The 27,773-nt window shown below is 42.9% G+C and overlaps 1 protein-coding gene and 1 pseudogene across 3 annotated transcripts; one reads left to right on the forward strand and one right to left on the reverse strand.

Annotated features, from left to right (window-relative positions):
• Positions 1–704: 704 nt before the first annotated feature.
• On the reverse strand, positions 705–27,615 carry IRAK2 (interleukin 1 receptor associated kinase 2). 3 transcript variants are annotated; one of them, XM_044451263.1, is made up of 13 exons: positions 27,204–27,615; positions 23,012–23,191; positions 16,941–17,081; positions 15,343–15,449; positions 12,973–13,167; positions 12,059–12,105; positions 10,833–10,947; positions 9,119–9,228; positions 8,631–8,826; positions 7,199–7,261; positions 4,758–4,958; positions 3,905–4,394; positions 705–2,255 (listed from the first exon to the last, which is right to left on the reverse strand). In XM_044451263.1, exons 1-13 carry the CDS (start codon positions 27,397–27,399, stop codon positions 2,143–2,145), a joined length of 2,154 nt encoding a protein of 717 aa, XP_044307198.1. In that variant the 5' UTR covers positions 27,400–27,615; the 3' UTR covers positions 705–2,142. The 3 variants fall into 3 exon arrangements, with proteins under 3 accessions (XP_044307198.1, XP_044307197.1, XP_044307201.1); XM_044451262.1 differs by having other exon boundaries at positions 3,881–4,394; XM_044451266.1 differs by having other exon boundaries at positions 3,873–4,394.
• On the forward strand, positions 26,771–26,889 carry LOC123034353 (annotated as a pseudogene).
• Positions 27,616–27,773: the final 158 nt, after the last annotated feature.

Raw genomic sequence — 27,773 nt, forward strand, 5'->3', positions numbered from 1 at the left:
TCCCTTTTAACCTATAAATGCAATTAGTAAATAAATAGTTTAACTGTTAACCAATAGATTAGTTTATTATTAGCAAAACAAAACAAGACAGTACAGCATTTATACTGAATATGGCCCCATCCAATTGAGACACTCGCACCTATCAGGAATTGATTAACGTTGCTTATCTGGAGAAGAAAAAGGAGGAGCCTCCATCTTCTTTATTTATTTATTTTTCAATTTATATCCTGCCTTTTTCCTACAAAGGTCTCAAGGCAGCTTACATCATTCTCCTCCTCCATCTTATCCCCACAACAACAACCCTGTGAGGTAGGTTGGGCTGAGGGCCTGTGACTGGCCCAAAGTCACCCAGCTGGCTCCATGGCTGAGCGGGGACTAGAACCCAGATCGTCTGAGTCCCAGTCCCATGCTCTTAACTAACCTCTACACCACACTGGCTCTCACATCACTACACCACACTTTGCTTTCACTTCCCATCTCAGTTTTACTTTTATGGCTGCAATCGTTAGGCAGTGATTTCTATGAATGTAGCGGTAACTAAAGATGAGAATATGAGATTTTTTGATGGGCTGCAATTTTGTATTCACTTATTTGGGGAGGGGTCAAACTGAAGTCAATGGAACTTCTGAGTATATACTATTGCACTGCTAATCCAGTATCTTTTAATCTGAATTATATGTTTAAGAAACATCAAAACAAGGCAATCCAACAAAATACATTTAAAGTTCAATTTACATTTAGAGCAATTGTGTTTTTTAACAATCCTGCCTGCCACAAAATATCAGGTTGGTATTCACTGTTTTTAATATAAATTTTGCACAAATATGCAAATTCTGGCTAAAAAACTTTCTTACAGCAGCAATGTGAACCCATGGTGTCCTTCATATTTTAAAAAGGAATTGCTTTACCATGCTAGAACAATACTGTATGAAATTAGAGGACAATGTAAAAGATCAGAAATGGATAAAGAAAATAAAAATTGCCGTGTTTCCTTATTACTCGCATTCCCTCCACAACTAATTAATCCTAATGCACATACTGGTGAGTGTATCATTGTATTAGTATAAACATAATAAAAGTCCTGGTAGATCAGGCCAAAGGCTGGCAGTCCTTTTCAACAATAGCCATTGGCATTAAAAAGAGGTAAAAGCCCTTCCTTGTCCCAAGTACCAGCTGTTAAAATGTGCACCATCTCTGTGAAAACTATGATCAGATGCCCCACAGTGGTTATCACCTGATGAGACAGTGAAACAGAAGGAATGTGAATTCTGTTTCCACTTCCCAAGCAAAGTGATCAGTCCTGTGAGAATGTATCAACTGTTGACTCCATGGGGAATGTGGACTGTAAAATGTAGCTTCATATTCCACAGAACAGAGGAGTTGGAAGGAGTCTGTAAACCCATCAAGTCCCTGCTCAATGCAGGATTTGTTAAAGTTCTAGTTAAAGCACCCCTGACAGATTGCTGTCCAACTGCTTCTGGAATGCCTCCATTGTGCCAAGCAGATGACCTCCCTGGATAATACAGTACTGCTTTAGTCAGAAAGTTTTTTCCTGATGTCCAGCCAGAATCTGGCTTCCTACTGCTTAAGCCCTTTATGGCACCATTGCATGACAAGAAGGATTCTGCCTCTTCTCTATGTGATAAACTTTCAAGTATTTGTAAAATGCTACCATATCTCTCTTCAGTCTTCTCCAGGTCTCACGCATGACTATATTAGAAATATTGTCAGAGCTACAATCACCATTGCATAGAAAATGGATGAATAATTCAGTCTGACACAGTATGTAGGACAATAAAATGCATTCTGTTCTTAAACACAGTTCAGCTAAGTAGTGCAAATATGCCATATTATTCTGATAACTCCATTGCAAAATGAGCAAGTTTTTTTCCTTGTACCCTGTTTTTCTACATTTCATTTTGGTTTTGCCTTTATTTTAAGGGGGCACTAAAAGATATTTCTATCACAGTCTCAAAGTAGTGAAGAGAATCCTCTTGCCTCTAGTCACCCCAAAATGATGCTTCCTTTCATACCTTTCTTGCACGGAGATCCAGCATAACTTTTAAATAATGCTTTTTTGCTTTAGCTTCTACTGATAAGAAAGAGTTCCATTTCCTGATAATGCCACTGGTAATGATTTAGTTATATCGAAGATTCAAAGAGTTCATGACTGTTTATCTTGTTTTCTTCATATAATAAAAATCGTTCCATCATCTTCTTCTTTTTGTCATTGATCTTTATTTCTTTAGCTGATGCTGAAATAAAAAAGCAAACAAGTAATTTAACATCATTGACATTGCACTTAATGAATGTGGTTGCAGACTACTGAGGCAATAACAAATTATTCTGTTCCCACAGTGACCAACCAGCTGCCTGTGAAAATCCACAAGTAGCACATGACTGCAAGAGCACCCTCCCACTCATGTTTTTCAGCAACTGGAACTCAGAGCTACATTGCATCTCCTACTGAAGGTAATATATAGTCAACATGCCTAGTAATCACTGAAAACTTTATCCTCCAATACATCAAGGGCTTGAAAGTATTAAAGTTTAGATTCAGCCATCCTCTCTTGGATGCACAGCTTAATGTAGTGAGGCGGTTTGAGAGTGTTAGAGAAGCTGTGAGCAATGTTGCCAGGAGGCCAGACTGTCTCACTAAGCTGCTCTCCAGCAGGGGTTCCCAAGACTGAATGGTTAAAGTGGAGGGACCAGACTGAGATCCAGCCGCTCTCTTTAGGACTTAACAGTCATATCAGCAGAAGAATGGATCTCTCTAATGGTGATGGGGTGGAGAAACTTCTAAAGGAATGCCTTCTTCCCTATTTGCCCTCCTGCCCCGAGATCAGTAGCAGAAGCCCTCCTCCAGGAACCCTCTGTGAAAGATACTAGGAGGCAGAGCACCCGGAAGAGGGCCTTCTCTGAGGTGGCGCCCCATCTACGGAATGCGCTCCCCAGAGAGGTCCGCCTGGCGCTGTCATTATATGTTTTTCAGTGCCAGGTTAAGACCTTTTATTTCATCAATATTTTAATAAGTTTTAATATGGTATTTTTAATACTATATTTTAAACTGCAGCCAGAGTGGGTCGATTTGTTTATGTTGTTGATACTTTGTTATTATTTATATTGATATTTGTATTTTATTATGTAAGCCATTTTGAGGCTTTTGCAATAGGATGGCATAGAAATATCACAAACAAATAAATAAATGGCACTACTGGGCAAGTCAGGTCAAGGGCTTGAAAATATTAAGGTCTGGATTCAGCAAGAGGATATAAAATAGTATCAGAGAAAATGAAAAAAGTCAAGGAAGAATACTCCAAGTCCCTTCCTAAACTCCAAGTGGATTTAAACTTGTATGAAGACAAATGGATCACAGCACAACATCCATTGTCCTTGCTAAAGCATCTGCAGGTGCCTAATCTGCAAATCAAAAGAGGAGGAGGAGGAGGAGGAGGAGGAGGAGGAGGAGGAGGAGGCAGAAGCACACAACCATTTTCCCAGGGGTTCAGAGGTTAACAATTGGCAAGTGCTTTTTAAGATTAAACAATATCAGTTATAATTTCAGAGAAAATCTGGAAAAAATAAAATGGCACGACTAGAAATAAGGAGGAATGCTAATAAGAAATGCTAATAAGAAATAAGGAATGCTAATAAGAAAGCTAAAACGTCTTATGTTTCTGAGGGTGGACAGTGACTGGGTGGACACACAGGGTGCATATTGCTTCCCAGTTCACCCCATTTCCATTTCCCTCTCTTATTTTGCCAGTAGTAAATTCTAGACTAAGTACCTTGGGGTAGGGACATATTAATAAATACATGAAAAACTATATGTGTCTTTAATGTCCCCACTCCAAAGAATACTTAAAAGTTACCTTGTTACCTTGTGAGGAACAGGCAGCATCACCTTCTTTTGTATTTGACTGAAGCATTCCACTTGAAGGGACAGTCATTTCCTGTGGCTTTATAGTTCTGTCACAGTCCATATTTTCTGCTCTGAAGTCACTGGAATCTTCTGGATCCTTTGACAGAGGCTTAGCAGAAGCGGCATTTCCTAGATCTGGATGGCTGTTCCTTGGTGGCTGGTAGGCTACATCCTCCATAGGGTCCCATGAAAAGTTACTTGATTCATCTGATTCACAAGGGACTTGTAACATCTGCCCAGAATATGTTTCAGGAGGCACAACTCTTATCAAAGGTGGCAACAAATCAGCACAGTTCAACGATCTGGGACTGACGCTATCGTTGTGGTCATCAGACAAACCAACGATGAATGGGCTCGCTGGCTCATCATTGGTTTCTTCTGGGGTATTGTCAGAGAATCCAAAATATCTGCTTCCCTCAGGCATTTTCTGATACTGTATTGGATGATCTGCTACTTCCATAATTTCATATGCCTATTTTTAACAGCAATGTTAAATAAATTTGTATTTTTCTCACAAAATAACTGCATAAACAAAAACATTTGTGTCTGCTGCAGGAAAGATTGATATGTGGGCACCTGGGGACAGGCCTGGGGAACCTCCAGTCTGCAGAAGTTCCTCAGCCAGCAAGTTGAGGCTTTCATGCCCACTGTGGGCTCTTCCCACTCCCCTCCATTGGCAAGGATAAAATGCAACTGAAGTAGGAAAGCACTCCTTGTTGGAGCAATTCATCTCTACCATACTTTCCCTCCTTCTCTAGCATCCCAGACTGAGGTGGCTAGAGAAGCATCACTGTCGGAGAATGAGGTGAATTAGGAAGGGGGGTGTCACATTTACCTCAGCCAAGTCAGCATTCTTTTTCCGCAGACAAACACAGACAGCCGTTGCCAAACGAACAGCACTCATTGGTGGAAATTGAACTGCTTGCTTGTCTTGATATTTATGACATATTTCTGCAGCTGCGAGTTTTTCAAAGGTTCTTTCCTTAGAACAGGATACTTCTTTGGCCATTTGAATTTCTTCAAGGAGGGCATCTTTCTGATAAAAAAGATTGAGAGAGATGGAAGATGCTCCATCACTTTTCTAGCTGAAAAATATTAAACTGGCAGACTTATCAAAATCACAGTATGAAGTGGACAGTAATGTTCAGATTTTATCTGCACCTAATTAAGATAGATTGCACACCAACAAGGGACAAGACAAGAAATGAGGATCTATGGGCTGAGCTGTCTGATCTACTAGGATTTCTTAATGGGATTTCTCCCCACAGGGCTGTGTTGTACTCATCAAAAGCCTGCCCCAGAGCGATTTAACAAAGTTAGACAGTTCTGGTTAATGTATATTGGCCTGTACAGCCTAGAGTAGATATGGGGATATCCCTAACAATTTTCTGCCATATCTAATTATATGGATTACTTGCTAAATACTATTATGTGGGTGGGGAAGTGAGCATCCCTTACATGAATGAAACATCAAATTTTGGACAACTCCCAAGTATTTTTCATCATCTCCTCCTTAACAGATTTTCTATGGAAAAGGGAAAAAAGATGGAAGAAACTGAGGGAAAATGCATGGGGGGTTATAAATAGAAGATGACATCAGAACTTCTGCTTCCCAAAATGCTGTGAATTAAGTAATGTGATTTTCTCCTCTGGAAGCTCATTGTAACTGAGCTTGATGATGCATGCATATTCACAGTGCCTAATTGCACAAGCATGTGCTGATGGTTGTGTGTCTGAAGTTACGTCAGTGATACAGTGCAGAACATTTCTATTGGGTGCTCCCAGACAGGTGGCTCCTAATGCTATTAGATCACTGCTCTTCCACGTTAAACTCAAGCAGAAGCAGAATTGGAACCAGCTTTCCAGACTTTCAGGAGATAATCGTGCATTTTCAGTGCATGCATCCCACTGTGTTCTTCCCTTAGCTCTACTATGCACTACTATTACATCTTCATTAAAAGTGTGGTTTTGTCATGGGTAATGACTTAGCAGGCAGTAGTACATATCCTAACTCAGTTCACATTCACTGAACTCTTCGAATGAGCACCATTTTTACCACCCATTTATTTTAAATGGATCATTTAAGCAGCACTAAAACACTTTTCAAACTATTTTAGATGAATATTTAAAAGTTAAGTACCATTAAAATGAAAGAAAGTTATAGGGTTAGACACCTATAATACAATACAGACAGGCAGACGGACAAATAGATATAGATGTAGGCAGAGAGATATGGGGGGAATGAGAACAACAAAACCAATCACTGCTATTTTAGAAAGCAATAATCAGAAAATTTTAAAATTGATTTTAATTATAATGCTATAACCCAATACAGGAAGTCCCCTACATACGAACCTTCAAGTTGTCAACTTTCAAAGATGCAAACATGCTTTTATGTACTTTACTGTACTAATTGAAAGAGGTGAGTCCAGTATAGCGTAGCACAGGTTGCACCAACCTAACAGTAATGCCATATGAGGAGGAACCCATCAGACGAACAAAATGGGTACACTTCTGCCCTGCTGTGTACGCAGAAGTATAATTTCCGGGAGTCCTCCAGTGTTGTCAACAGAAGCCCTCCAGTGTTGTGATAAACCTATTGAAGTACAGTGCTATATAGGCAATTGTGTTAGTTGGATACCTAGGCTAACTTTGTTGGTCTTATGAACAAATTGGACTTACTAACACGCTCTTGGAACAGAAATTATTCGTATGTAGGGGACTTCCTGTAATAATTTTTCTTTAAATCACTATCATATCACCACAAGTGTTTAGCATTATACCTCTATAATGCTAATTTTAAACTAATTTCTTTTTTAAAAAAGTCCTTTCTGGTCTCTGCCGTTAGCCACCTGCTATTGGGGCATATACAGCATATAAAATTAATATTTAATTTAAATTTAATATAATATTAAAATAAATATTAATTCATTGAACATAATGATCATGAATTAGAAACCAACTAGTTCGTGGTATCACACAATTTTCTGGAAATGTTTTGATTCAAACATATTCGACTGAGCATTTTCTTGAAAACTTGCACCACTGAATTTTGTATGAGCATGAGAGCATGAGGTTGCAGCATGAGATTTCTTTGGTTTTGTTTTGCTGCTCCATTCCTAGTAGCAGGTGGGATTTGGAACATAGGTGCAAATGAACTGCATGAAAAGTCAATTTTGGTACAAGTATTTCCTTCCCCAAAGCAGGATGAAGAGCTCCCATTTGTAGCAGCCCTGTTTCAAATACCATCCTACTAATAATATATTTTTCACTTACCAGAAAAACAGGGTGCCTTTCTTCGTCCATTGCCTTCATGCCAGTCAATATTTCTGCTAAAATCTAGGGGGGAATTATAAGTAAGTCTTTTTAAGTCTGGATATTACAGAATCATCCTAAATAATGGAAAGGCAGAGCAAAATGGCAGATATGGGGGCAAACTTACCTCTTCCTTCTCCATGGTCTTTATTTTTAAATAATGGCAGCTCAGGGCTGGCATGAAAGGGGAGCCCTGTCATGGGGTGTCTGTGGCAAATGAGGCAGTGAAATGATGCTGTGGATGAGGCCACCTCAGCTCTGCCTTTTGGACCCTTATAGCTTTGTATAGGTGAGGTGCGGGTCTGCATGAGAGAGAGATTTCTCCCCACTGCCAGAGGAGCATTTCTGCACCATTCTTACTCTCCCTTCTTTAGCAGATCTTGGGGGTTAGGTTAAACTTTAGTTGCCAAGCTATTTTCCATCCTCTTGTCCTCTGGGCTCAAGAAATATACTTGTCAGGCAAAAAATGATTCCAGTGCAGTTATTATATTCAGGGCTGTGTACATTTTGTGCTTGGGAGGGAAATAGTCTGGGCCAAGGTAAAGAAATAAGTTTGGTGCTTGGGAAAATTTAATTGGGTGATCTGAATAAAATATGTCAACACAGATAGTTGTTTCTCTTGCCAAATGTACTCTTGCCCTGACTGCCAGAGACCAAGCCAGAAAGAGGCTCTCCCTCTTCGCCTCCACACATCTTGTTAACCCCACTCCTGACTTCTGAAATTTCACCAAGTGTTACTTCCACTGTCAGATCATTAATTTTAGAAACTGTAAAAATTAACCAAAGCTTTGATGCATCCCTCACTATTGACATGGAACTCTACACGCTCACATGGCAGTACAAATAGGAGAGGATTATTAAAGGCATGCTAAAGCTTATCCCCCACCTGCTCCATTCCTTGACGGGAAATGCATTGAACTGGGTACCCTGCACAACTCTCTGCTGTTACCTTTCAGTAGATGGCCACTTGCTTGCCATGGTTCTGGCATGCAGGCTATTTCTACTTGGCACTCTCTGCACATAGTCATAGGGGCTGCTATATTCTGTAAACATATGAGGCAATCCAAAACTGAGTCAAACTAGCCCAGTGTTACCAACTCTGACTGGCAACCCCTCTCTTAAGTCTCAAGCAGAGGACTTTCCTAGCTTTGCCTCCCAAAATTCTTTTCACTAAAGATGTCTAGCATAAAACCCAGGAATGGCTCTATGCAGAACATGCTCCAGCACTGAACTATAGGCCCACCCTTAAATCTCTGGACCCACAGAATTATATTTAAAAATATATTATCTATATTATGGTGGAAGCAACAATTGACATTCACCTAAATGAATACTTGCTGCATTCTTGGCATGATTCACATGTAGCACTAGTCATAAAAGGTGGATGACTTACTATTCCACAACCAAATATGTCCACTTTTTCTGTGAGTTGCCCATGCCTGACAAAATCTTCTGGAAAGTAAGCAAGGGATGCTTGCAAGACTTTGGTTTTCATCACAGCATACTCAGATTTTTTCTTCACAGGGTGCAATCTAAGGCCTGAATGTCCAAGTTGTGGTGTGAAGTTTGCATCCAGCAAAACATTAGAACTGTGTGTGTAGGAGAAAAGAACCACATATCAAAGTTCAGCTCCAAAAATAGCAACCAATTTTCACCTGAAAGCCATAAAATAGCTTAGAATCATGCTTAGTTTTAAGCACCTTCTTAATAGAAAAATGAGTACCAAAACTGTAATGCTGAAAAGGCAGATCAAGACTTAAATGAGGGTCATATTGTCAGACTACAGAATTTTTTTTAGACAGTTGAAAAGTTTCACTAATTTATAAAAAAGAGTTATACTGGTATAAAGAAGAGTGTGATATTTTAAAGTCAGTTCCCAACCTTTTCACATTGCCATGAATAATTCCAAAGTGATGTAAATACTGAAGGGCTTGAATAAGTCCCAAAGAGATTCTGATGCATTGATCCCACTGCAGTGACTTAAAATCACCCTGAAACAAAAAGAGAAGTGCCTTTTTGAAAGTGTACAAGTTGCACAAGCCTTTCTCTGGAGCAGGAACCAAACAAGCTGTCCATTGGCTGATGTAGTCTGAAAAGTGTGCAGTTGAATCTCTGCAGCTAGTCCATATAAGGAATCAAGAAATTTAGTGCATCAAAGGGAACAGTTTGTCTCCATTAAAATAGACATACATGTATACATATGCAGACTGTGCATCCTGATCCAAAATGGACACCTCTGAAAAATGGGAGGCAACCATGTCATTTTGTTAGGTAAAAATCTTAAAGAAGAGAACTGCAATACCTCAAAGCAGGCATCAGTCCTAATAAAGATGATTAAACTATGGGTCCTTTGGACTGATGTTGCATCCACAGAATGGAGTTCAATGTACAATAGACACTGTAGTACTTCTATAAGTTTCACAGCTGGAATCCAAAAATCTATGTTAGGTTTGCCCAGGGACTTGATAAGCTCCAGTGGCATTTGTTTTCTTTTAGTTTCCCCCCCTTAATCAGCAGATTCCAGTGTTATATCATGAACTGCCTTTGAAAAGTCTCTTCATACAACACATTTAAAGATGCCCAGATTTATTTATTTATTTATTATATTTATATCTCACTTTTTTTCCTTTCAAGGAACTCAAGGCAGCTTACATCATTCTCTTACTCCTGTAAATCTTATCCTCACAACAACCCTGTGTGAGGTAGTTTGGGCTGAGAGTCTGTGACTGGCCCGAAGTCACCCAGTTAGCTCCATGGCCAAGTGGGCAGTGGAACCCAGATCTCCTGAGTCCCAGTCCAGCATGCTTAACCACTACACCACACTGGCTCACATCATGCGTTCAGTCATGCAGTTCTTCAAATTCAAAGCCATATTCCTAAAAGCACAAACTGAAGCTGAAACTTCAGTAGAAAATCCATGCTCCGATTGATTCATTTTTTGTAGCAGAATGCACTTTCTGTAGAGGATCTGCAGCCTTTTCAGTAACTGGCATGCATTCATGTTTGAGCTTGTTCCCAGCCCAACCCCACAGCAGCCACCACTAATGGGCAAAAGTGGGTGTAAAAAAAGTAAGAAAAAATATTTCTCTAACTTGTCTTCAGGCAAGAGTGCCATGTCCCAGTAGCCCTCCTTCCTATAGCTAGCAAGTGGGTCCAGAGTTTCTTTCCTTTAACCCCTACAGCCACAGGGCAACTGATCAACCATTGTAGCAGAGTTCTTTCTGGAAGGAACAAAGGAGTGGCTCCTGGCAGCTGTTTGGCCAAAGGTAAGGGTCATGCTGATGCCCCTGTTATTGGGAAGGGGCTCCCTCAGTGCAGAACTTTGCCTTCTCCCAGTGACTGTAGCCAGAATACATTTTGCCCTCCTCTCCTACCAGGGCAACTTCAGTATTACACAGGGGTGGGAGCCTATGGAACACATGACATTATTGGACTCAGCTCGCATCATTCACAACTACCAAGCATGCTAGCTGAGGCTGATGGAAACCGAGTATGGCAACATCAGAAATGCCTGCATTTTCCTGATGGGTGATTCTTGCCCAAGCCCACTTTTGTTTGCTTCTGCAGAACTGTAATGTAATAGTGTGTGGCTTACCTGACACTGTAGTTGATCCATCAGTGACCCATTGGGCATGTAAGGATATATCAGGCAGTGAAATCCTGTATCTACAGAAAAGCCTAACAGCCGTAGTATGTTAGGGTGGCAACACCTGAAGGGTATATGAACAGATATTATGGGGGGAAAACAGAACAGACCTTGATGTTAAACTAGAAGTTCTAATTTAAGTTAGAGCATTTGAAAAATGTACAGTTGTTATGTTGCCCACAAGCCACGTTCACCCTCAACCTGTTTTATGAGGGAAAATGGTGTCAGGAACAAATCAAAGCAGTCACATTTCATTTGTTTGCAAGCAATATTATTATTGTTACACTTGTCTTTCTTCCCCGTACAAAGAACCCAAAGCAGCTTTCAAGGTTCTTCCCTCTATTATATTCTCACAACAACCCTGTAACGCAAGTCAGGCTGAGAGTCTGTGAACAGCCCAAAGTTGCTCAGTGTGCTCATGGCCGAGTGGGGCCTAGAACCCAGGTCTCCAAGGCCCCAGGCCCATCTTCTTAACTACTACACCACAGAGGGTCCTAAAGGATCCAATTAACCTGCAGAAAAACTAAATTTGACCTTCATGGTGCTCTGTCTCGCATCATTTTCACAGGAGGGGTGTTAATTGGCAAAAGTGCCCCCCCACCAAGACCTCCCAAAGTTACCCATCCTGATTTTCAAAAAAGCTGTGATCCATTAGACTGGGTGCATGCAAGCTAGCACTTTTCTATTGCCTGCTATGGAAGGAGAAATCGACTGTCTGCTTACAATTCTGTCTTACCATTGCTAACACTGGAAAAATACAATGCCTGTTGCCTTCTAGGTTCTGATCAATGACTTAAAGCTTGCCCCACATGAGATTGTAATGGTTTTACAATAGCAGCAATACTGCATCAACACACACACACATCTGCAAGCAATATAATGAACTACCTTAGAGTCTGGAACATTGCACTTACAAATTTCATTAATGAGGATACAGAAAACTAAAGCCAGTGTCATTTTGCATGTGAGTTACAGACAACAACTTGAGAACAGCCCTCACCTATTTTCCTGTAATATCAACTAACGGTACATTTCCTATGTGCACAGAAAACAGGAAGTGCGAGAACCTGGGCTTTCTGCTAAAAATGCATATCAGCACAGCTCAAAAACACAATATTGCTAAAGGTGCTCGTACCAATTCCTTCTCCACCACCAGTGCTTACACAGCTACTTACCGAAAGCAGATCTGCACTTCTGTACGAAAAAACCTTTGTGTGTCAGCCTGGTAGAAAAAGAGAATACATTAATTACTTGTCCCAAGAGCATGACAGATACATGCATATGTTCTAACATGCTATACATTACTTGGCCATTTTATTAAGCAAGCAATTAATGTTCTCTAGCACTCATTTTTGCCTAGTACTCAAAACACTGAATCAGGAATAGAGGCATTGTAACTTACAGTGAGCTACTGTTAATGCCATAGCAGAAAAGCTGGATAGAAAATGAAGTTGTCATAATGCTGTTTGTAACTCCCTGCCATCACCACAGAAAGGTTCAGTATCTGAAACTATTGGCCTGTAGATTTGGGTGAACCCCAGCATACAAGTCTAGGTTGATGACTGATTCTAATATCATATTTTTTCTTTAATGTACTTGTTTTTATGATTGCTTTAAGTAAGTTCTTTGCTACCTTGAGCACTTTTTTGAGTGTAGAAAGTTAGGGCATAAATAAAGAGACATAATCTGGGCCCACCTGATTATTTTTCAAGACATGCAGAAATAACTGGGGGATCTGTATTTCTGGACCAGGTTTTCATTGCTGAGTCCCAAGACATAACTGATTATTGGTATTTATTCCATTTCTGTACTGCCCAGTAACTGATAATGGCAGCAGCACCCACGAGACTGTGGTTCTTAACCTGGTGAGGCCTACTGCACAGAGATGGGGCAACACACTGTGAATTCACTCCGCAACATTTGAGTTTTGATGCCTATGCCCAGGAGCCTTCTATCAAATACACAGATGAATGAAGCTCTCAGGAAACTGCTGTGTGAATTGGATGGCACCCCTAATTCAAACCAGCCTTCCTTAAACTCTTCTAATGGAGCAGTTTTCTTAAATATTTGCATAAACAGAGTTACTTGCCTCTTTTAGCTTTTTTACAACATACATTGTGTTGTCTTTCCAACCTTTGTAGGTAGTGGCAAAAATGCCTTCACTAATACGGTTTTCTGCACTGAAGCCACTAGTGGCATTTTCCACTTCTTGTGGGGTCCATAAAAGGCTGGCACTCTGGAGATTAGGGGGAGTTTCCTGTTGAGGAATGGAAGAACTGCCAGGCTGGGGATTTCAAAAAAGAAAAATTCCTGGGTTATTATAGTAAACAGACATTTTATCTTCAAACACCAGAGCACAGGTCACAATTACAACACACTACCTAAAAGAACTGGTTAGCCGTAGAGATACACATCAAAATAACTGAACAATAATATATTTTAGTATTGTTTTCTTTTAGATTGCACTTCACTCATATTATTGATCTAAGCTTTGCTTGAGCAGATGTTGTGAGTTCCACTGAGGTGGGGGCAAACTGGAAAAGATGACCAAAGTCTTTTTGGAAAATGAATATACTTTCACAAAGTATATTCATACCAACAGTCAGAGTGTTATTATCTTTACCACAGAAGATTCACAGGGCTCTGAGCAAATTACTTTCACAAGGAATAATACTGAAACTAATAATACTCTTAGTTATTATGTGAAGTAAGGAAGAGACAGCCTTCTGGTGCCAATTGTAAATGAAGCCAGACCACTGAAAAGGGAAATGCCTTACTTTGTTTTTGAAACATTTGAACCCATCACCATTGCTATTGGTATTTGTTGCTGTTATGTGCTGTCCATCCGTTTCTGACTTGTGGCTATCTGTTCAGGTATGATTACAAAGAAGGGCCAAACCAAATGCACATTTCCACCAGAAGCAGTGTGCAGGGTCATGCTAGGAAGCCACTGCTTAGCAGCAGAGCACATGCTTTGCATGCAACTAATACCAGGTTCAAGCCTGAGGAGAAGACAAAAACTGATGCAGGGTGCAATCCTATCCATATTGAGTCATAAAAAGTACTACAACAACCAGCATTCCACAGCCATGTTTTAGGACCTTTTCTGTCTCAATATGCTTCCCTATGCTAAGAAACAAACCTTCCTGCTACTCTTAGAATTCCTGCCAGTTATGATACACAAAACTGTGCTGGATAGGCCAGTGGTTTCACTCTACAGATCAATGGTCTGTGTACCACTTCACTGGTAAGTTCACACAACAAGGTATGGAGCTGTATACAATCATTATGGACATTATCCAGTGGGCCAAACTGGTTTTAGGTTAGTTGCAGTAATAGTGGTCCTGATGCTGGGACTTCACTTAGCTTATTTTCAGTGTCAAACGACTTGTTATTTTATTCAGTCCTTTTCAAAAGATGCTAAAGCTGGCTAGCTGACACATGCTTCTGGTCAAGACACTGCTATTTACTAGTGCATGCAGCAAAGAGGATCTTCAGGGGCAAATGGTAGCCAGTAGAGGACCAATTTTAGTGAGTAACTGCTGTTGTGCCCTGATCCAGATCAAGAACACTTTCCACATTGGAACTCCACACAGCTACTTTTTCATAAACCAGCACACTTTTTGAAAAGTGAGATTCTTGTATCATGTGGCTTGATCCTTATTTATTCTTGTTGATTTATAAAAATGTGTTGATCTGAGGCTGTGGTAGGGTAGGAAGAAAGCCATATCATGCAGCATGGATGATATCTGTATAATATTTCCCCCAACTGTCCAAAAGAGCTGCTTTCTGCAGGCAACTTAGATTAGTGTACTGTGGGGAAACTGGCCTCTGCCCTTCTCTGCTAGCAAACCTGTCAATCTGGTTTTTGTGGTTTTAAGCACAAACACAGCTGCTAAAAAGTACTGAGAATCTGACAGGAAATGCTCCTCAGGTCCCACAGGTCAGGTTCTTCTTCATGTGATCCCCTGATTCAGTTAGAATTTTTTCCCCACTATTTTGTTTTATTGGCTGTCCTGGAAATCAGTTCTTGTTACCCTACACTTAGTTGTTAATTTGTGTGATTAGTTGCATAATAAGCTGCTGTTATGTGCTAAAGGGCAGACACAGCAACACTGTATTTAATAAATACACATTTCCATGCAAGTGCACAGATTTAGGGCCACTGAACCCAATCAGGCGCCCGCCATGGTTGGCTGGGAGAAGCTAGAAACTATAGGCTAAAACATTTAGAGGAGAAGGCATCATTATTCAGCAGCAAACCTTGGAGCACCCTTAAAAGTACACATGCCATAGAGAATCCTGGCTCCCTAGTGAGCATGTGTGTATGAGAGAGGTATTTCCCAACACTTAAGTACACTTAAACATGTTAATGTGTAAATTTGCTCAGAGAGCCCTTTTACATAGCAGAATAAAGATGTTATGAATGGTATGTTCCCCTGCTATAGCATTTTTTTACCTTGGCACCTAGTAAAGACTGATTTGAATGTAAAGAATGTGGAAGGTCCATGGATGTTGGTGGTAGAGATAAAGGAAGCATTTGTGCAGCTGCTTTGAACACAGGATCTGAAAGTGAAAACATGAGTTACGTTAAGGGCGAGCTATGGGTATGAGGTCCCCACAGAAAGATTTATTTTGTTTGAATAAAAAACAAGAGTGTTAGAAATCCTCTATCAACTTAAACTCAATGTTCTAATAAAAAGACCTGCTCTATCTGCTAGGCTTCAAGTAAACCCAAGCAAGGCAAACTTAACAAGGCTGTTAGAAGTGACTTTCAATGAGTTAAACAGAGTATTCTCCAAAATAACAGTGCATAGAAGTGTAGCCACCACACCTTATTTTCCAAAAGCAAAATCACTGCCAGACATTGGATAATATTTTTAACTCTTCAAGCATATGGGTTGGGGGAGGAACCCATTAAGGTAAAGGTTCCCCCTCCTGTGTGCTAGTCATGTCTGACTGGGGCAGGCGCTCATCTTGGTTTGTAAGCCAGCATTGTCCGAAGATGCTTCCGTGATCATGCGGCCAGCATGACTGAACACCAAGGCACATGGAACACTACCACCTTTCCCACCAAAGTGGTACCTATTTATCTTCTCACTTTTGGATTCATTTGAATTGCCAGGTAGGCAAGAGCTGGGACAAAGCAGCAGGCGCTCAACCCATCACGTGGATTTGAACTGCTGACCTTCCAATCAACAGCCCAGTGGCTCAGTGGTTTAACCCATTGTGCCACCCACATCCCAAAATTTTTCTAACTTTTCAAGCATATTGGTTGGGTGGGTGGGGGACCCATTAGCAGACAATAATTTTAGTCTTCCAATTTACTTCAAAGCTGCCAAGATATAACACCAGTGGAACATGCAGGGCTTTACCACTAAGAGCTGATTTGTACTATACTTTCAAAGTTTGAATATGACGAGTGAGTTAGCAAATGATGTCATCGATTATGAAATGTAAGAGTGTTTAAACAGCTGCCTTTCTCTGCCATAAGTGAGGGCACAATCCCTTCCTGATAACTCCTTACAATGCAAGTTGCACATATTTATTTCAAGAAAGTCAGAACATTTACATGTACACATATTGTTCACAATTTGCCACTTTAAACTCAGGTATTTTGTATGATAGAATAAATCAGCTTTAATAAGGGGAGTGGATACTACTGAGGGCAGGTTTACTATAACAGTCTCACAGAACTTCACCAGGCATATCTTGTCTCAGTTCTGCAGCACTAACACATGAAAAACAGCATTTGCTGAAACTTCTCTCTTTTACCCAACTGGTAAAGGTTATGGCTCCATATTACATCTGGTCACCCTATACACCAACTCACAGTGGCTCTTCTGTACATCTAATTTTGTTCCAGTTGAATCAAGAGGAGAAAAAGTTAACTGCGCAAATGTGCTGAAAGGAAATCTGATGCAATGACACATTTGAGAAATAAGACCTAGAACGTATGTGGCTAATATTGGCCAAGAATCACTTCCCCTTTAAAGGGAACCAAAGTAGAAAGCCTTAGTTTGGGTTTTTAAATCCTAGATGCTGCCTGTGTCTTACCTGCATTTGGCAATGCTGGTTTTTCTGGTTCATTTCCTGTGCCTTTATTTTTGTTCCCAGTTGGATGCACTGATGGTTTTTCCTGTTGATGGGCCTCTAAAGGAGCCCTGATGGAATCATGAGTGAGCGGGAGTGATGACCCTGTAGAAACAACAATATAGCATACAGGGATATGAAGGGATACATTTTACACATGTGCAAAGAGGCCCAGAAGTGCAGTCTAGGTGGGGTTCTTGGATGAAACAGATGCCTCTGATGCTTCAGAAGGGTTTCCTTCATCCATCTGATGATCAGCAGAACCCTTTCAGTGCCCCATTCCTAGTGCAGGGAATACATGCTTCTGCTACTCTAAGAAGTGCAATCCAAGTAAAGGACCTTCTCATTCCTTGTTGACAACTATAGAAAGAAGCGAAGAGTTCTGCTGGGAGGCCATACTCAGTCAAAGGGTTGCCCTATTTACGACTAGTGACATCCCACAAAGGAGAGGACACTTCTGTGAGTAGCTGCATGGGAAAGTCTTTCAGATCCAGAGGAAGTTCATGGTCACCATCTATCCATTAGATTTGCAGCCCACTCTGTTACAAAGAGCTCATGGCAGCATTTGGGATCACAACAAACCTGTGAGGTAGCTTGCTTGAGAGAACTTCGGGGTCACACACTTGATTTTCCCCTTCCAAAGCTCTCCATGGGGAAGCTTACAAAAGCTAAGGAGGGTGCTATGCCAAAAACCTGTTCCCTCCTGAAAACTAATTAGTTTAATTGAATTATTAGTTGAAAGAAGGAATCAGATATGATCCATTCCATCTTAGGGGGACAATCCTATGCATGATTAGGCATAAAAAAGTCCTACAAATCCCAGCATTCCCTAGCCAATCATGCTGCCTAAACATGCATAGGATTGTATTCTTAAGCATTTTAAAACATCAGTGAAAAGAAGTTAAGCATGTTTAAACATTCCTACTGCAATCCATGGGATTAAAAGTACTGCTGAAGAGAAAAGACATGATCAACATGATCCAACACATGACTGCGACTTGTACAGTCACATTTCAATTGCAAGAAATGAACTAGCTGGGTACAGGAAATGGTTAAATGCCGTGATTTAGGTGCTGATCAAAGGATGTTGTCTTTGAGTGCAAGAAGTGTAGTCTTGGGAACGACATCTGAATTCCCTGCCACAAATTGCTGTAGCATGTTATTGAACAACAAACCATTCTGGAAGACATTTTACAACTGAGCTAATAGTTCTTATTGTTCTTTCCTGGTATTTAATGATGCTGTACATGTTCAAATTGTCAAGGTAAATTTTATATTGTTGTTTATCAATGTGATATTGGGAGGATGGAATTGCAAAGCACACTGCAAATGCATTGGAAAAGCAGAGGGATAAGTGAGTTAAACATGGAAATATAAATAATACTGTTTGGAATTACCCATTGGAGGGTAAGACTCATTTATGCTTGAAATAACAAACCAAGCTGTAGGAAAGTAGGTCACCTGCACTTCTGAGCAAACTTCAGAAATTCCAGTATTACATCATGAAAAGTCAATGGCTAAAGCAAGCAGCAATTGTTCTTTTTCTCTTTTTATTTATGTTTGTCAATATCTGTAGAGAGGGGACCCAGTTCTTTCAAGAGTCAGTTTTGCCAGGTGGATTCTTACGGTTTAGAGGAGGTGGACAGATGACTCTAGTTTGAAGATTAAAAAGTGACAACTCTGCCATAGTGTTCAAACCAGAAAAGGAGGGGGACATTTCAGAAAACAGATGGAAGGAGATGCAGGGGGATTTCCTTGACACAGTCTGGAAACAACAGGTGAAGAGAGCAGTCAAATTAAGAGGTGTCTGACATTCCCACCACCTATCCCTCAAGCAGTAGGAGGCCCATGGGGGTGGAGTCAGAAGCTTTACTGAAAGGGAGGGAAGGAGGGGGTATTTCAGTATGGGCAACTCTTCACATGGGCAGATGCTATTCCCACATGTTAAGAGGATTGTTACTTCAAATTATGCTGTTTTGTAATGTGTAGAGCTCAAATAAAGGACTATGCTTGTAAGGTTTCATTTAGGTCTGCTAGAGGGAAAGGGGATGGGGGAAGAGACTTGCCCACAACAATATACTCAGTAATAAGTGCTAAAACTAAGCTAAGGATCAATCCTATGCATGTTTAGAAAGAAAAAGACATACCAGCTGGCATTCCCAGCTGGCTACAGGTTTGGACTGGGGCATATAACTTTGGCAGCAAGCATCTCCCTGCACTATGCCCCAGCTGAGGTTTTAAATGTTTGCAGTAGCCCAATTGTTGAAAGTGCACAGTTGCACAACTCTGGATATATTAAAAAACATTTTTGCATATTTTAAGAAAGCTGAGAAAAAATCGCAGGAAACACCTTTAACGCACTGCAGGGGTACCTTGAAGCAACTGCTTATAGCTAGCTTTTGTGTTCTCCGCGAAAGGAATAGTTCAAAGGGGAAAAAAGGCATGATAAGCCCAAACTGGTTCACAGCAGTAACAAGGACAGGAGGAAACCAGTGCCAGATGTCCCCAGTTGCTGACTGGTCTCTTTGGCGGTGGCTGGCACTGGTGTTTGCCCAGTAATCCTATACCAAATCAGCAAGGCTTTTTGCTACTCTTACTATGAGGCTTGCTTGCTGGTTCCCCATACCAGTAGGGCCAGTAGTTTGGATTTGGATGATACAGCAACCCATTGAGAGTACAACAACCCATGCACAAACCACGTTGGGTAAATAGGTCTGGGTCTGCGTGACATGACAACACATAAGGGGTTGCCATGCTGTGCAAACCCAGTCATTTGCTCCCCTCACCCCTTTTGGTGACTACCCTGTTAGTCATGGCCAGTGTAGTGAGTGGGCCAGAATCGCACGTTTTGCCGGCTTTCCAAGGGCTGTGCTGTTGGATTGTGAAGGGTAGCGCACCGAGCAAGAGGTGATGAGAGGGCTAGAGGACTCAAGGGGGGCTGGAGACTCTGAAGCTCCCTCGAGGTTGTTGCCCGCAGCTTCCCAGGCCAACTGTGAGAGCAGACGTGTTTCGGAAGAGAGGGGAGGGGACCCAGGAGAGGAGGGAGAGCTGTTGTCTTACCTGGCCCCTGACCCCAAGTTGAGGCAACCAGAGAGACGAGCTGCCCAGCTGTAGGGCTTGTGCAGGTCTCTCCAGCCGGAGCTACACTGAGGGTGGATCCTGCAGAATTACTGAGAGGGAAGAATGGGGAGAAGTTTCCAGTGTGGTCTCAGCACTCACTCACTCTCTGCTCATAAGCAGAGCCTCATGCTTCAATTTGCTGGAGGACTTTTGGAGCTGCATTGTCTTGTTAACTGTGAAGTGCCAATAAAGATTTGCATTTGAAGCAGGGATGCTCCCGCCCCCCTGCCCCCCCCCCCCCCAGTCACATATGAGCCTGCCATCTATGACTGGGGAGGAAAAAGTTTCATTTCTTGTGTGTGGCTGAGCAGTTAGGATGCCGCTCTGTGGAAGTTGCAGTGTGGCTGGAGTCCCAGGACTTCCCTCCTTTTTGCACTTCACAGGACTGTGGCGAAGAGAAGGCAGGAGGAGCATTTCCCCCTTTCCTCTCACAGGACTTGAACTGCGACCTGCTACCTTCCAACCCTGCGTCCTGCAGAGTGAGCCACTGGAGAATTCTGCTTGGAGCGGCTGAAGGCTAACTATCCAAGTTTCCCTTCTTCCAACCCATGAAGCAGTGCATAGTTGACATGGTGGCAGTAAACCAAACGGGGGGGATTCTAGAATTTGCAAGAAAGGGAAACAGCGATGACTCATTCTGTGAGTTTGCTTTACAGGCAGGCATCTCATATTGCCATGACTGTCTAATGACATTTTGCAACAGTTCTTAGTCCAGTGAGTGTTAGGTTCTTCTGGCCTGCTGGAGAAGGAAGCAGAGTGCTGCAGCTCATCCTAGTGGAAAATTGGAGTTCTTCCATTTCAGCAACATGAGATAAAGTGGTCACTTTAAAATTGAAAGTGAAACATTTTAATCTCCTTTGGTGTGCAAAAGGAGAAAGGAAGGTAAAATGGGGTGGGGGGGGGGGGGAAGCAAGCTCAAGGCTGCTTGCATTTTGTGTACAGAGTGGAAAAAGAAACCATGGTATGCCTGAATAGAGCCAGTGGGTATACAGCAAGGGTGCAGAACCTCTTTCTGTCTTGGGGCCAAATTCTATTCTGGACAAGCCCCCAGAGACTTAATTCTATAGGTGAGTAGGGCAAAAGGCAAAACACAGAAACAGAGCAAGTCAGAAGGGTCCACCTGGGCCATCTAGTCTGACCCGTGGCTCCAGTCGGCTCAGCTCATGACATGCCTACCATGTGCACGTCCAGCCTATCCTTGAACACCATCACAGATGGGGCCTCAACCACCTCCCGTGGAAGCCCGTTCCGTACCCTCGGGGTCCTAACAGTCAGGAAGTACTTCCTGGCACCCACCTTGAATCTTGGTTCCCTGAGCTTTGCTCCATTGGAACGCATCCTGCCCTCCTCCACAGGGGAAAAAAGGTCACGACCCACCTCCATGTGACACCCCTCACATACCTGTATGTCGCATGTGATGGTGGGTGAGAAGGAGGGCTAAAGCCCGCTGCCCCAGACTGCAGCATCCCCACGCTTATGCCAGCTCTTTGTTTATTTTGGGGAAAAACAGCAACTATGCCAGGGCAATGTCCTGGTTGGGAATGAAATAAATTTGCAGACAGGGGCATGGGTCAGTCTTGTCCCAAGAGAGGGAAAAAACAACACCGCTTCTGTTTTCAGGCAGTCTCAATGCACACTCTCAGATCTGTCACAAATTTGTTCTCAGGCCTTGATGGCTGAAGAGCTTTGCTTGAAAGACCAAGTGGCCTCACTAGCTAGTGTGGAGCATTCTTTAGGTGGAACAGAAGCATCCTTTGTTACTGAAATTGGAAACTTCAGGCACGAGGAGGTTCTGGCTTTTGAGACCTGCATGCACACGTTTAGGACTGAAAGAAAAGACCGATGGGGTGCTTCGTCCCAGTAGGCATTTCTCAGAATGGTTTAGGGTGCAATCCCATGAGCAGCACACAAACTGCTCAAGAGCCCCTGAACTCGGAGGCATCCTAGGGTGCTATACCGTGCAGGACAGAAGCCAGCAGTGGGGAGGAGCAGCAAAGGCAATCGGTGCCTCCCATCTCTGTATTTTAGCTGGATGGGGCTCTTACCTCATGTTCTGAGGGATTTGGAGAGGGAGGGAAGGAGGCCAAGGGAAAATTCTATCATGGCCTCTCCATATCCTCCCCTTCCACTGGAATGCTCCCTTTCTCTTGCACCAAGCCTGATTTCCCAACTGTGGCAAGGCAGCCAGAACAATACTGTACTCAGTCAGGGATCAGATCTTGGACTCTCCCTTCTGAGGTCAGAGCACTGTCTCTGACCTTAGAAGGGATTTTATGAGTCTTCCCATGATTTCTGTGACATTTGCCCAGTTATTTGGTTATTTATTAAAAATACTTTCATGCCAGCCTTTAATAAAAATCCCTAGAGTGCTTTAAAGTAACTTGCAGCTGATCCTGTTCCTTCTTACCTCTCCCAGTTGCTTTCCCTCCCATTCTCCTCCTCAGTTCCTCCATTCAAACAATAATCTTATTTCTGCACCACTGCCTTACACAGGTTTAATCTCTCTGCTGCCACACCCTCCTCTGCATAACCTTTATGGCTGGTTTTCTCTTTGTCTTACTCTGAAGATACTATTAGAACTCCTTTTTCTCACTTGCCTTTCCTTCTTGATTTTCTATTATTTTTTTCCTTCCTAGACCCTGGTTCATTCTGGCATAATGCCACCTTCCTGTTTCTTGTTGTCCACAGAGGCATTTGTTTTCTGTTGTTTTTTCAGGTCTGCAAACTGTAGGATGCCACAGACCATGCCAGGACCTCCACTGTGTTGCTTGGGGGCCCCATGTTGCCTACAAGGCTGCCAGCACTCAGGGAATGAGCTCAGCTTTGGAAAGAGTAAGGTGGTAAAGAACATGCCTGTGACTGCATATTTATGAACAAATGCCAGGTAGTTCCACAGAAAAAGAGAAACTACTCACAATCTGCAATCACTTGGGCTGCCCGATAGAGTTGCAATTCCTGCAAAAGGTCCAGCAGCTGTTGGACAGTTGCAAGCCTCACTCCCCACCACCACATCAGCTCTCTAGTGATACTGATTCCTGCCTTTTCCATGCATTTGATTTTCCTCAGTTCAGTCTGGTCTGTGATCACATAGGAAGCTGAAATGAAAAACAGAAAGATTTTGCTTAGAAAAAAGATCCAAGGCAACAATGGAGCAAAAGTAACAGAAACCCACATTCTCTTTAATTTGGCATCCAACTTTTTTTCCTAACTAGAAAAATATGTATCACTTTAAAAGCCAAACATTTGCCATAAAATTAGACTCCATCTACAGTAGTTTCCAGCAGACTGAAGAGATTCCATTTCCCTTTATGTTACCCAAGAATTATGATCACTTTTGACACCCCCAACAAATTAGTCAGTGGATCCCTTTGGATTTGAGAGGGGAAAGTTCCAGTGTGATAACTGAGGTATCTAATGATACCTGTGTATCTACAGTGCTTTCAGGATTGGGGCGAGGATAACACGACACAGACAGCAACACCAGGTGCTTGCAACTGGAAGGCATGCAGTACAGAGAACAGGACTGTAGGAACAAGCATGCTGGTCCACCTCTTGTGCCTCGACTGGGAGCCAGTGTGGCACAGTGGCCAGAGCATTGCAGTTGGACTTGTGAGATCCAGATTCTGGTCCCCACTTTACTATGAAGTTCACTGGGTGCCTTTGGGCAAGTCACAGACTCTCAGCCCATCCTACCCCACAGGGCTGTTGTGTGAATGAGATAGAGAGATGGGGAATGTTGTTAGTCACCTTGGGATTCTTGCAAAGGAAAGAAAGGTGTGGCATATGTATAATTGTTGTTATTATAGTCATCATTACCATTATGATAATGATTATAATAACTATAGTAACAGCAGTGCTCAGCAGAGTACCGAAACCTGATGGGAAGCATCAAAGAAGCAGGGCCCGGACAAACTCATGATCCATGAGAGTCCTTCTACCGCAGTTACAATCCCCCATGAACTGCTACAGAACACTGGCATTTGCATCCTAAGTGGCTGTTGCACTGGCATTTGGACTAGTATAAGCTTATTCATTTCATTTATTTACAAAATTCATTTACCACTCCTTATTCCAGGATGGAGATTTCAGAGTGGTGAGCAATAAAAGATAAAACAAAATCAAGAATGAAGCAGTGTTTTAAGAACAAGAGCAATAAAACTATCTCAATGCGTCTGAGAAAGGCTAGTTCAAGGAGGCTTCCCACAATATGACCGTCTTCAGCAGGCGCTGAAAGCAGCCGAGCGGTGTGCCTGCCTGTCCGCTTGAGGCAGGGAGTTGCACAGAAATGGAGCTGCTCCTGAAAGCTCATCTCCTGATGAGGTGGGCCATGGGCTCGGAGCATGGCCTCTGGTGACCTCATTGACCAGACAGTCGGTAAGGAAGCAAGAGCTCTCTGAGGATTCCTGGTCCAAGTTGTTCAGGATTTGTACACTAGTACCAGAACTTTAAATCTGGTCCAGCAGTGAATTAGGAGAAAGAGAAAAAAAGAGTCAGAGAGAGAAGCCAGGAAGAACAGCACACCGAGAGTGAATTTGTGTGACATGGCAAGCCACCCTGTGAATAAGCTATACCATATGGTTAGTTTGTGGAACAAGCCTGAAAAGCAACCAGGCCGAGTAAGGATTGTCCCCCAGTCCTTCCCCCTCGGTTCTCCAGCTGGGATTCCTGATTTGTCCGCTTAAGCTGCCTTGATTCCTTCTGCCACTGCAGTCTTCTGTGCTCAACTTGACATCTTCTTCCTTCTTGCCCACTTTATTTTTGAGATTGTTTTTTGCAGTCTCTAAAGTGACAGCAACAGCCACTCCAGAGTGATCAAGAGGTGCTTCTGTCCCTGGTTTGCCATCACTTTTTAAAAACTATTTTTAAGTGCAAGAAATTTGTGCAAATAACACACTCACATTTTTGGTTAGTCTTGCAGAAGGTATAGGTTTTTTTTTTTTTTTACTTTGTGCTGTTGAAAAGCAAGCTATCAAAAAACTGTCAAGCTAATGTAGAGCTCTGATTCCTTAGCTCATGAGAATGGGGTAGAGACTTTTCCTCCCTGTGCAATGAAAAAGAGCTGGAAACTTCCCCTTCCTTTGCAGTGAGACCCTCAAGGTTTTAATGTCTCCCCCATAATCATTATTTATTTCATGTTGATACCATCTGATAGTCAAAACTCTCTGGACAGTCCTCAGTGTTCAGGAATGAGAAAAATCCATCCCACCCTTTCTCTAAAAACTTCTTCCTACAGCTGTCAAAAGGAAGACCTCATTTTAATACAGGGATTTAGGCAGGACTAAACCTAGTAGTTTTGAAAGGGAAATACATGTGTTGAACTTACACATGTCCCTGTCAAATCTGCCCCTGCACATGCTGGCTGCATGCTGGAAAGAGTTCCCTAATTATGCTTGTCATGTAGTCCAAACCCAGGCAGCACAGTTTGTTCAAAGGGCTGTGGTTATTTGTTGGATATTTGAAGGTTACTGCCTCCCTCCTAAGCAAGCTTTGCCATGCAGGTTCAGACGACATAGGAAGCCAGTTCAGCAATATTAATTAGAGAAATCCAGCCCTTGCCACTCCATTTCACCATGACGTTGCACAGAGCAGCTGCACTGTCCTTTCCTGGGATATTTGACTCATTTAACTTTTTCAGCACAGCAAGTCATTTAATCCCACAATCTTCAGGAATGTAGTCTAGGAACTTACCACCCATGACTCACAGTATATGGTGAATGAAAAAAAGTTTCAAATAAGACCTGCTTCCCTGCGTACAAGGCATCTTCCAGGAGAAAAGTGACAACCCTGATGAAATGTCTACAGCTGCCAGATTCTCAGTCTGCTCTTGAACAAGCAGCTTATCCCAGGTCAGTTCACAGTTAATTTTGATCATGACTCTATTAATATTTTTTAATTAAAATCACCAAGTATAGTGATGGAAATGGAAGCATGAAACATCCTACACTGTTACTGTTTGAACACAGGTGCTTCTGATACACACCCAGACACCATGTCAGCCATCCCCAACCTGCTGCCTGCTGCCTGGTTTGGACTGTCACTCCCATCAGTTGCAGCCAGCATCCTCCATGATCAGGAAGTATGTCTTAGGTTATCATGCTGAGGAAGGCTAAGCTGCATACAAATGCTGTAGTCTTGCAGTAATTGTCTGTTCCCAGAGCTTCAGAAGAAAGGACTTGGGAGAAGTGCTTCTCCCATGGGAGCTGAGTTTTTTAGTACTCTTCTGGGAATCTGAAAGATTCAACCAGTATTCTGCTTTAGCAAATGACGTAATACCTAGGATGAGGTCATGATATGAGAACAATCTTTCCGTGTTGTTTCTGTGAGCCACCCTAAGAGCCCTCAAGCCATGGGGCAACATACAAATGCAATAAACAATAAATAAAATGGTTGCAGTTTCGGTTTTGCTTTTACAGCTACCTGTAGTTTTCTTCCCATGGATGAACAATAGCTTTGGGAAAAGGAAGACAGATTAGGGAAGTGTGTTAAACACTCTTATCCCCAAATACTACTGCTATGATCTAGAGACTCTTACAGCTGCATTAATACAAAAGTATTCAGAGATTCTGTCATGGATCTTCCAAGGCATGTGTAGCTTGGCCAGAAACCAGTAGTATTTTAATGCTCATTCACAATATTGGAAGAGATCAAGGGTTCATCTAATCAGACTTCCCATGGTGGCTAACCATGCTACCCTGAAAGCACCCACTCTCGTCTGATCTTGGAAGATAAACAGGGTCAGGTCTGGTTAGTACTTGGATGGGAGACCGCCTGAGAATACCAGGTGCTTGTTATTGAAAGCCCTTTTGGCAGTTATAAGCAGCATATGAATTTGTGCATAAACAAATAATCAGGTAAGCAAAAAGCAGGACTCCAAGGTGCCGGCAACTTTCTCCTCCTGCTGCTCCCCAGGGACTGGCGTTCAGAGGTACACCGCCCCTGAACAAGGAAGGTCCACAGAGCCATCACAACAGCTGGGCATAACTGCACGCACAAGCCACGATGGACGCCTCCAATCCAGCCCTTCAAGCCAACCTGCCTCCTCGCCATCCCAGCTCCTGCCAGCTCGTGTCCCTCCCCACCCGCCCTCGATGCGGGGCTCCTCCTCACCAAAGCGCATCCAGTCGTAATCGCTGAGACAGTCCATCTTCTGACAGAAGTCCTCCAGCACCCAGGCGGGCATGCTGTGGATGTAGGGAGACGGCTGCGCGGGATTGCCCGGCGAGGGAGGCGGCGGCTGGCGCGCCATGTCTTTTTCCGGCTGCGTCGCACAAGTGGGGTTCGCGCTCTCTTCCCCTTTGGCCATCAACAGCGGCCGCTGCCCGCCGAGAGGGGCAACCCAGGGCAAGTCAGGCGAGCCAGGCGCGCTCGTCTCCTTCGGCTGCGTGCCTCGCCGTCGCACCGGGAGCCTCGCCTCGCCTCGCTGTCCCCGGCGCCGGAGCGGGTCTCTCTCGGGGGACGGCGAGAGGCGGCCTCGCCTCCGCTGCGCGCGCCTGGCTCTGCTCCCACGGCCGCGGGGCACCGAGTGAGCGGCGCGCGGCGCGCCTTCTCGCCAGGGCCGTCTGGCCCCGCCCCGCCTGACGTCAATTTCCATACGTGATGCAGGCTGGCCCCGGGCGCATCAGCTGGCAGAAATTTCGCACCCTCGTCCGGAATGTGCGGACTGCGCTGAATCCGGGA

Source organism: Varanus komodoensis, unplaced genomic scaffold (assembly GCF_004798865.1).
Source record: "Varanus komodoensis strain SLA01 unplaced genomic scaffold, ASM479886v1 scaffold6_2, whole genome shotgun sequence".
Lineage (NCBI taxonomy): Eukaryota > Metazoa > Chordata > Lepidosauria > Squamata > Varanidae > Varanus > Varanus komodoensis.